Source organism: Polypterus senegalus, chromosome 10 (assembly GCF_016835505.1).
Source record: "Polypterus senegalus isolate Bchr_013 chromosome 10, ASM1683550v1, whole genome shotgun sequence".
Lineage (NCBI taxonomy): Eukaryota > Metazoa > Chordata > Cladistia > Polypteriformes > Polypteridae > Polypterus > Polypterus senegalus.
This window is the reverse complement of record NC_053163.1, coordinates 56,449,108-56,460,345: the sequence shown is the minus strand read 5'-3', so window position 1 is coordinate 56,460,345 and position 11,238 is coordinate 56,449,108. Positions and strand designations below refer to the sequence as shown.

General features: G+C 37.5%; 1 protein-coding gene across 1 annotated transcript in view; it reads right to left on the bottom strand.

Moving 5' to 3' along the window:
• Positions 1–278: 278 nt before the first annotated feature.
• LOC120537125 (long-chain-fatty-acid--CoA ligase 4-like) overlaps positions 279–11,238 on the bottom strand; it is a 79,580-nt gene continuing 68,620 nt past the window's right edge. Inside the window, exons 12-15 of the mRNA XM_039765803.1 lie at positions 6,695–6,883; positions 3,740–3,854; positions 3,431–3,588; positions 279–607 (exon numbers count right to left, since the gene is read on the bottom strand). Of these exons, the coding sequence (XP_039621737.1) occupies positions 444–607; positions 3,431–3,588; positions 3,740–3,854; positions 6,695–6,883 (626 nt within the window). The 3' untranslated portion in view covers positions 279–443. The remainder of the gene's footprint in view (positions 608–3,430; positions 3,589–3,739; positions 3,855–6,694; positions 6,884–11,238) is intronic.

Below are 11,238 nucleotides of genomic sequence, written 5' to 3'. Positions count from 1 at the left end.
GATGCTGAAGTAAAAAATAACCACAATATTATCAAGTTAAAAACTCAATGTGATAAATAAATAAAAAAACAAAATTAATAAAAGAATTGCTTACTTTAGAAAGACAAAATGCAATGGAAAAATATTAAATTAGACTTTTTCAAGGAGCACAAATGTAAATGAGCACAAATATAAACAAGAACACTTAGAATGTGTAGCATTTCTCTGTACATGTGGTTCTGCTTACAAGCTAAAATATTAAAACTAAACAAGTGGATGGCAGCCTTAGTTGTCTCACATCTGATTTATTTGGTACAATTACATGGTGACACCCTTCACACAACAGAACACAATGAAAACAAACCACTTGGACTGGCAAAAGAAACATTAATACAGATTTGAAAATTACCAAGTTGGCTTGGCTTTCTGAAAAACAGCTGAATATATGGGACAGATTTTTTCTCTTAATTTCTTCCATACATTTTTTCAATGTCATTAATAAAATGCTTTTTCAGCTCTTTCCGCTTTAATTTGAATGCATCTGTAACCAGTCCGCTGTCTGGGGTCCATGGCTCAGGACTCAATCGTACCTTCACTGGAGTTTCAAACCGCTCTAGTTTGGCAGCATCTGGGTAGAAAAAATGCAAATTTTTTTTAATTGCATATTGTTTACAAATTTAAGACACTTGATTGTAATCATTCTGTAACAATATAATGGTGCATGCAATGGCCAAACTATTCCAAATACCATAGCTGCTTTAGCAGTTACACTCTTTGCACCAGTCAGAGTAATTAAACTCACTGTATCTGAGTGTGGAATCACAGCTGTACAGCCCTGAAAGACATTTATAGCACAAACTGCTTCAGGAAAGCCACCAGCATCTGCATGGATTCCACTCAGAGCCATGCTCAATCTATTTCAACTTCACCAGTCTGGAAAACCCTTCAGAGCTTTTCCTGCACAGACTGAGGCTCAGAAACAGTTTCATCCCAAGAGCTATAAAGACGCTCAATCAGTACATCAAGTGCTCCCGGTAGAACCGTTTGTACTTATAATTACCTCACTGCAAACTTGCACTACATCTGTAATAATATTGCACAACCTGAGCCACTTTATGAACACCATTTGCACTATCTGCACTATATGTCTGTGAATATTGTACTAATGCTTTCATACTATATATTTTTAATTGTTTTTCATTATATTATTATTGTTATATCATTTTACAGGAAAACAAGTTTTTGAAGAATTTATATATTGAATTTCATTGTACCATACCATTCAATTTAATTCAATAGAAGGGAGCACATATTTACAGATGATGATGACCAGCTTCTAAGTCAATTTAGAGCTATCCTCCTGGCACTGTGTGCTGCTAGAATACTAGCATGTATACTTGATCTAGTTTTTATGATGAAATGCATTAAGAAATGCATTAAAGTATGTATATTGCGTGTTACAGATAAATTGTTAACTTCGTTTAAATAATGTATACTTTTAATAATTAAAGATGTGGGAGCATGGTAGTGCAGCAACAGCAGTGAGTTGGCGCTCCGTCCAAGTATTGTTCCTGTATGCTTGCTGGGACTGATGCAACCCTGGATGGATAGAAGGATGGAATAATTGAAGATTTTTCAATGTTCCTTAAAAGTTCTGAAGAATCGGTGTTCTAAGCTTACAGCTGGTTTTACATTTATTATAGAGCTTACTTGTATATTGTGGCGATTGGTTATGTGGAGAAAAAGAATGTAATAACAGGAATTAGGGGTTGGCATATTTGACAGCGACAGTACTGCTGCAATAGATTTCATCGGGGGTCATGCATGTCCCACCAAGCATCTTGCGGGAGGCAAGAACAATCCCTGGATGGGGCACCAGCTCATCACTACCACTGCACCACAGTGCCCCCCATGCTTTATACATGCTTAAATGCATTTAACAATGAAAATGACATAATGTATACAGTACATCATAGTATTCTAAAATGTTCAGAGAGCTGTAATATTATGAATGTAATGTATTCTATGGGGCAACCGCTGCCTAAGCGCTCCTGTCTACAAAAGAGAAAGCCCATTTAAGAAGCACGTAGTTGATTCACACACGTAGAACACATAGAATACAAAGCATTTTATTTGCTTTTTAGTTACGATGGAATTTGAGAAACTCAAGTTTACAACGTTCTACTTTAATGACAAAATAAAGTACAAGATTAAAATGGAAATTTCAAGATTAAAGTCGACATTTCAATTTTTTTTGTCTTCACTGTTTCCCTAATTTTTTTTTCTTTTCTCTGTGCCCTAATGTACTTCTATATGACACTCAGACGGTGGGCTACGACTTACAGTTTTTCCTTGCTGCCACTTGGCATTAGCTGAAATTCTTCTTTTTCCCCTGTGCTTTTGCCATTGTCTTTCCACAGAATGCTGAATTTAAGAGGCTATTTTTGTTGATTTGCATATTAAAAGAGGCATAATTTTAGGAGGAGTCAGGGTGGCGCAACAGGTGTGTGCACATGTGTTATATTTCACACAGACCAGGATTTATGTAGCGGAAGAATGTGGAAGTTGGTGTACACACATATTTATGCATCTGGATTTTTTTCTGCGAACCCACATTTCTGTTTTTGTCCGTATGCCATGTTTTAGTGTGAATTCTACGCACAGCGTTATACATGTGGCCCCTGGCCTTACAGTATCAGTGTACTTCGGAGCTGAGAATTTAGTGGGCAAGTACTACAGTAAGGAGACATAGCAGTCATAATGCCAGGATAAATAGGAAAAAGAACTGTTAAAGCTTGACGATATCCATATTTGACAATGTGAAATATAAGCTTTATCCTACAGACACAAAGCTGAAATTACATACCTTTATTTTATTGTGATTCATGGCCCTAATTAATTGTTAATCATGTTGAGATATCATATGATGGAGAGTATGAGTTAAGGAAAGAGTAGGAGGACAGAAACAAACAAAACAAAAGTTTGGAATGTAAATAGGATATTTTACACAGTGGAAGGAGGGTATTCACCCTATTTATAGAGAGGTGTATTATACAGGGGTGGCATGGTGGCGCAGTGGTAGCGCTGCTGCCTCGCAGTTAGGAGACCCGGGTTTGCTTCCCGGGTCCTCCCTGCGTGGAGTTTGCATGTTCTCCCCGTGTCTGCGTGGATTTCCTTCCACAGTCCAAAGACATGCCGGTTGGGTGGATTGGCGATTCTAAATTGGCCCTAGTGTGTGCTTGGTGTGTTTGTGTGTGTCCTGCGGTGGGTTGACACCCTGCCCAGGATTAGTTCCTGCCTTGTGCCCTGGGATTGGCTCCAGCAGACTCCTGTGACCCTGTGTTCGGATTCAGTGGGTTGGAAAATAGATGGATGTATTATACAGATTTAGAGCAATTGATTGAATTCTCAAAATGATGTAATCTAGGCTATTAAAAATGTATTTACTTACTGGAAGCTGCTACTTCTATGATTTCCTTAAGCACTTGGGCCTCCACGCAGGGGTGATTGCAGATCTCCTCCCATGACCCTCGAACACCTATCTTGTTTGCCAGGAGAGTAAGTTTATTTTGATTTGGCACCACAAAGCAGATCACGTAATTCTGATCACTACAATAGGGAGAATAGTCATTTACAGAAAAGATCCAGACACCCTATTATTGTTTAGTAATTATTAAGCACCATTTATGTACAGTACCTAAAAGAAAATATCTCAACAGACTTCAAAAATCTCTTCAATGAATGTTAGCTGTTATGTTACCTTTCGGCATAAACACAGATGTTATCTATCAGTGGACACTTCTTTAATGCAGATTCTACTTTTGCCAAGGACACATACTCTCCAGCTTGCAGTTTCACTAAATCCTTTTTACGATCTGTAATCAACATCACAAATATGAATACAAAATATTTTATATGTTAAAATATCTCATAGATGACCATTTTGCAAAGTACAAGAAATCATGTTCTACAAAAAAATCAACTTAACCTGATGTATCTTTTTGTTTGTAAATTTTTAGGTAAAATATCACTGATCTGAAGTAAAGATTCCCACAGTTTGGAGGAGTCTTATATCATCATGCCACCCAATGCAATAAAATATTTGGTTTAAGCCAGAGATAATTTGATTTTCAATTTACCTAACTATATACTACATATCTACTTTGCTTTCTTTTGTTTCTTGGACATTTTTAAACTACACCATTGCATCTCTATACAGTATATACAGTCATGTGAAAACATTAGGACACCCTTTGAAAGCATGTGGTTTTTTGTAACATTTTTAATAAATGGTTATTTCATCTCCGTTTCAACAATACAGAGAGATTAAAGTAATCCAACTAAACAAAGAAAACTGAAGAAAAGTCTTTTCAAGATCTTCTGTAAATGTCATTCTACAAAAATGCCTATTCTAACTGAGGAAAAAGATAGGACACCCTCACATGTATTCCCTCTTAAATTGGCTCAGATCTCACACAGGTATATCACACCAGGTGCACATAATTAGTAGATCGTTACTCTGCATGTTGAATGAGGCTTGCCCTATTTAAACCTCAGACATTTAGTTTGGTGTGCTCCTGACTGTTGAAGTGAGAGTGAGCACCATGGTGAGAACAAAAGAGCTGTCAGAGGACTTCAGAAAAGATTGTAGCAGCCTATGAGTCTGGGAAGGGATTTAAAAAGATCTCAAAAGATTTTGAAATCAGCCATTCCACTGTCCGGAAGATAGTCTACAAGTGGAGGGCTTTCAAAACAACTGCCAACATGCCCAGGACTGGTCGCCCCAGCAAGTTCACCCCAAGAGCAGACCGCAAGATGCTAAAAGAGGTCTCCAAAAACCCTAAAGTGTCATCTCGAGAACTACAGCAGGCTCTGGCTACTGTTGATGTAGAAGTACATGCCTCTACAATCAGAAAGAGACTGTACAAGTTTAACTTGCATGGGAGGTGTGCAAGGAGGAAACCTTTGCTTTCCAAGAGAAACATCGAGGCCAGACTGACATTTGCCAGAGATAAAGTTGACAAAGACCAGGACTTCTGGAATAATGTTCTTTGGACAGATGAGTCCAAAATTGAATTATTTGGACACAACAGCAGAGGACATGTTTGGCGTAAACCAAACACAGCATTCCAAGAAAAGAACCTCATACCAACTGTGAAGCATGGAGGTGGAAGTGTCATGGTTTGGGGCTGCTTTGCTGCAGCAGGACCTGGTCAGCTCACCATCATAGAATCCACGATGAATTCTACTGTGTATCAGAAGGTGCTTGAAGAACATGTGAGACCATCAGTTAGAAAATTAAAGCTGAAGCGGAACTGGACCATGCAACATGACAATGACCCAAAACATACTAGTAAATCAACCAAAGATTGGCTGAAAAAGAAGAAATGGAGAGTCCTGGAATGGCCAAGTCAAAGTCCAGATTTGAATCCCATTGAGATGCTGTGGGGTGACTTGAAAAGGGCTGTACGTGCAAGAAACCCCTCAAACATCTCACAGCTGAAAAAGTTCTGCATTGAGGAGTGGGGTAAAATTTCCTCAGACCGATGTCGAAGACTGGTAGATGGCTACAAGAACCGTCTCACTGCAGTTATTTCAGCCAAAGGAGGTAACACTCGCTATTAGGGGCAAGGGTGTCCTATCTTTTTCCTCAGTTAGAATAGGCATTTTTGTAGAATGACATTTACAGAAGATCTTGAAAAGACTTTTCCTCAGTTTTCTTTGTTTAGTTGGATTACTTTAATCTCTCTGTATTGTTGAAACGGAGATGAAATAACCATTTATTAAAAATGTTACAAAAAACCACATGCTTTCAAAGGGTGTCCTAATGTTTTCACATGACTGTATAAACTTCATGTCCTCCAGACAAATGTTGTCAAGAAATGTAAAAGAATGGTCGATGTTTTTGATATTATTCATTATTATGCCGAATATCCATACTCAGAACACATATGCTGTGCTCCATTTACCTCGGAAGTCGGATACTGGAGCTGGGAATGATGTCACACCCAAGCTGACTGAATTCCTGTTAAACATGGAATATGGATGTGTCCAGAAAACCTTTGTTGTACTTGCTCCATTGAAATAAATTGTAGTTGATAACAATGCATTATGTGGTATTCTGCATATCGAAACGTTGTTGCAACATGCCCACAGGTATAGGTTGAACAGTACTGTGTATACAACTGATTTAATGAGACACAAACTGACAAAGATACTAATGAACAGTATAATACAGCCTTTACTAAAGGTCGCTGTGCATATCGCCATTTTGGATTGACGCCATGACCTTAAGTCAGACAAACTCGAATTTGACAGACTAAACCCAGGTTCCTCAGAAATTTGACTTATGGGGCCATTCCATACTCACTATGATTTCAGAAATTCTGATTTCCCATTTCAAATGGAATACAGTATAACACCAGTACTTAAATATTGGGAAATATTTTCAGAAAATAACAAATACATCACACCATAGGTTGGTCATTTTCTATACATTCTTTAATAAAACAAATTGTGTATTTAATGAATTACATTATTTGTATAGGCAAAGTTTTGTAGTTTAAGCTGAACAGAAAAAGATAATAGAGAAAATAATGTAATTTCAGTCATTTTCAAAGCAAAGCAAAAAAAAAAAAAAAAGAATTTTAACAAATTAGATTTTGAAATACTGCTAGTTAAATTACATTGTAGAGAAGATACCATGACTACTGACCAACAATCTGAAGGCAGCCATCTGGGTGGAATTCTCCAATGTCTCCTGTGCAGAACCATCTCTGTCCACGTTCATCAACAAAATAATCTTTGTTGGCTTCTTCATTTTTATAATAGCCCATTGTTACATTTGGTCCACCAATCAAAATTTCCCCTCGTGGATTTGGTTTGTCCTTTTCAGTGTAGCCACCTAAAAAATTTAGGATAAGGATTACCCCTTTGGAGAAAGCTTCATACAGAAACAATGGTCTTGATGTGATCTGATTAAGTGCCACCTCCTAAATATTATTGGTTATAATACCTTAAAAACAAATTAAATTAAGGTTTCATTTCTATTCATTTTAAATATAAAAACATTGAGGCAATGTTGTGTTCATTGTTATTGCCTCGCTGTGTATATGGGTTTGAACGTCTGAGTGCTGTTATATAAGGAAGGTATGACATTAGATGTGTGTTGCTATTTGATATTCTTCATTTATTCAATGCACTAGTAATGATTTTGCTTATTTATTCATCAACATTCAAGATAAATGCTGTCCCCTGCTCTACCAGAATGAAGGGGTAGGTCTTATAGTAACAGTCTGGCTTCTGCCCCTGCCTCATCCCTTGTCTGTCAGACAACACCTGTTTTTATATGGTGACATATAACATCCAACCTTGCCTACATCTCATCCCATCCAGGAAATTGTTTCCTGTTCATATTATAATAGATCACTACTATTTAGAAGTAAGGTCATGCACATAAATGTAAGCTATTGCTACATGTGCTAACTGGGTTAACTGGGTCTAATGTCACAGCTATTATGGTTCGCTTTTCTACCCCTTATATACTTCAACTTTGAATTTCAAAGAAAAGATCTATGAGCTTGGACAGCCAAGAGGAGATTGTGTTCGAGAACTGGTGGAATGCATATAAAACAGTTGTTATGAGGCTGTGCTTTAACTATGCAGTGCTCTTTTTACCATTATAGTCATTTTTCTGTAATTGAGGCATATGTTGGCAGACAATCTAATGTCTGACTCACCTCACTCCGCTCACCTGGGCTCAGAACCAACTCACATGCAACACTCTCTCCCAAGTCAGTGAGCCAACCTAAGGTCATGGTCCCCATTTGAGAAGGTCAAAATTAATTGCAAGGAGTCTAATAAGCATCAGTTTTGAATTTCTTCCATTTCATACTTTATAATCTCTGAACAGAAGGTCTTCAGTGGTTTGAGGTAACATCTATGGTATCATTTTTAAACACCTGTGTTAGACTGAGAGCACTGTCAATTAAATTATACACAACAGTTATTTAGTGTGTGTTCCTGGGTAAGTACAGTGCCCTGTTATTGAAAATGATTTGACGCTGAATGTTTTTATACCTTCAAACAAAATCTAATATTAGATAAGTCTCCTAAATGAACAATTAACATTTTTAAGTAATTTATTGAATGAACAAAGATATCCAATGCCAACTGCCACTGTATTACACTTAATTATTGTTGGAGCCATCCAAGTTGCAATAACTGCAACTAAACACTTCCTGTAATTCAATATCAGTACTTTAATTCAGGTTTGAAGTATAAGCTGCAAGTCCTACGGCATAATCTCTATTGGGTTTAAATTCTGGACTTTAAACTATACCAGTCCAAAGTTTTAATCTTGTTTCTCTTCAGCCACTGTGATGTGGACTTATTATTGTGTTGTATGGTCTTTAGAAGTTTGTGATACTGAATAGATTTCATGTTTCCTTCAGTTATGGCAATTCATCCAAGTCCTGAGGCAGCAAAGAATCCCCACATCATCACCATATGATGTTCTTACTGTGAAATGCTGTGTTTGCTTTACACCAGTACTAATGGGACCCATGTAGTCCAGAAAAACTCATCTTTCAAAACAACATTGTCCCAAAAGGTTTCAGATCATCAAGGTGTTCCCTGGGAAATTGTCCAATTAAGTCCAATTTCATCCAGGATTTTTCTGATTGTGATGTGATAAACAATATCCTGTGTGTAGGCAGGAGAGGCTTGTAGTTCTCTGTATGTTTTTTTAGGATTCTTTGTGTCTCCCGGGAAGATCTTGAACTAGGATCTTGCAGAGCTTTTGGCAGACTGGACTCTCCTTGGAAGAATCATTCCTGTGTTTTGTTTGGTGATTATGGCTCTCAATCGTGATTTGGTGGAGTTCCAGGGACATAGGAATGGCTTTGTGGCTCTTTCCAGACTAACAGATATGAACATCTCTTCAGAAATTTCAGTTTATCCTAACTTTAGTTTATACAGAGCAGTGATGACTGTGAGCAATCAGATAACTCGAGTTATCCTCTTGATTAGCATGGTATAACTCAGTTGTAATTACTGACAGAGCCAGTTGGTGTTGGTTACCTTTCACTACATCAACTACAGTGGAGGAAATAATTATTTGACCCCTCACTGATTTTGTAAGTTTGTCCAATGACAAAGAAATGAAAAGTCTCAGAACAGTATCATTTCAATGGTAGGTTTATTTCAACAGTGGCAGATTGCACATCAAAAGGAAAATCGAAAAAATAACTTTAAATAAAAGATAGAAATTGATTTGCATTTCATTGAGGGAAATAAGTTTTTGAACTTAATGCGATTAAGTTGTCCTGTGCCCTTAGCAGAAAAACATCCCCAAAGCAAAATGTTTCCACCCCCATGCTTGACGGTGGGGACGGTGTTTTGGGGGTCATAGGCAGCATTTTTCTTCCTCCAAACACAGCGAGTTGAGTTAATGCCAAAGAGCTCTATTTTGGTCTCATCAGACCACAGCACCTTCTCCCAGTCACTCTCTGAATCATTCAGGTCTTCATTGGCAAACTTCAGACGGGCCTGCACATGTGCCTTCTTGAGCAGGGGGACCTTGCGAGCCCTGCAGGATTTTAATCCATTGCGGTGTAATGTGTTTCCAATGGTTTTCTTGGTGACTGTGGTCCCTGCTAATTTGAGGTCATTAACTAACTCCTCCCGTGTAGTTCTAGGATTCTTTTTCACCTTTCTCAGAACCATTGACACCCCACGAGGTGAGATCTTGCGTGGAGCCCCAGAGCGAGGTCGATTGATGGTCATTTTGTGCTCCTTCCATTTTCGAACAATCGCACCAACAGTTGTCACCTTCTCTCCCAGCTTCTTGCTAATGGTTTTGTAGCCCATTCCAGCCTTGTGCAGGTCTACAATTTTGTCTCTGACATCCTTGGACAGCTCTTTGGTCTTTCCCATGTTGTAGAGTGTGGAGTCTGCTTGATTGATTGATTCTGTGGACAGGTGTCTTTTATACAGGTGACTAGTTAAGACAGGTGTCCTTAATGAGGGTGACTAATTGAGTAGAAGTGTCTAACCACTCTGTGGGAGCCAGAACTCTTAATGGTTGGTAGGGGTTCAAAAACTTATTTCCCTCAATGAAATGCAAATCAATTTCTATCTTTTATTTAAAGTTATTTTTTCGATTTTCCTTTTGATGTGCAATCTGCCACTGTTGAAATAAACCTACCATTGAAATGATACTGTTCTGAGACTTTTCATTTCTTTGTCATTGGACAAACTTACAAAATCAGTGAGGGGTCAAATAATTATTTCCTCCACTGTAAATAAGCTTAAAATACATTATTTGTACATTCAAGACCTGAAAACATTTACTGACAAAAATTGGTAGTAATAGAGGAAATCAAGAAGGGGCAAATACTTTCTATAACAGCTTTGTATGTCTTGGTTGACTGGTATTCAGGATGGCAGTACCATCACGGAATTATTTTCACAACTCTGATGCAGTTATAACCAAGTACACATTCTCCCTTACTTTGCTCTGCTATAAGTATCAAGTATCAAAATCAGTGGTAAACATGTAGGTTTTTTAAATATCATTTGAGTATTTCTAGTATGTAGAAGAAAACAGATGTGCTTTGTATTTTTACAAAAGGTGTAAGTCATGCATATATTTAAATTTCAAGAACCATAAACCCATAAATACATATAAATTAATTTTGCAGCTCCAATGAACCTGTTGATTAAAGAACTTCATTATGAAGAACAAGTACAAGTAATCAGGAATCAGAAACATCTGTCTCCATATACAAGGACGAATGATACAATATTTAAAGACATGGACAAATTTGTTGGTGCCCTTATAGCTCATTGAAAAAGTGGAGTATGCTTCCTGAAAAGTGATGAAATGAAAAGCAGTTGTCCCCATGTATACCTGCATGCTTTTGATATTATCATCGAGTAAAGCATAGCAAGCATAAAATGAGATCAAGTATTGCTTATTCTACAAAGATATTTTAAAATGGCCTCAACAAAGAAAAGATCATAGTTAGAATTCTTCTTCAAACTAGATGCATTCTTTGATTAGTATCACAGATGTCTCCAATACCACAATCAGCTATTCAGCGTGTTAAATGGAAAAAAGTAGTCACTCTGTTAATCAGTATCATTGTGTGTCCCAAACTGAACACGGACAAGAGAATGCATAGCAGAGAGTTGTCTGAGGAGATCAGAAAGAAAATTACAGACAAGTACGTTAAAGGAAAAGGCTGAAAAGCCATC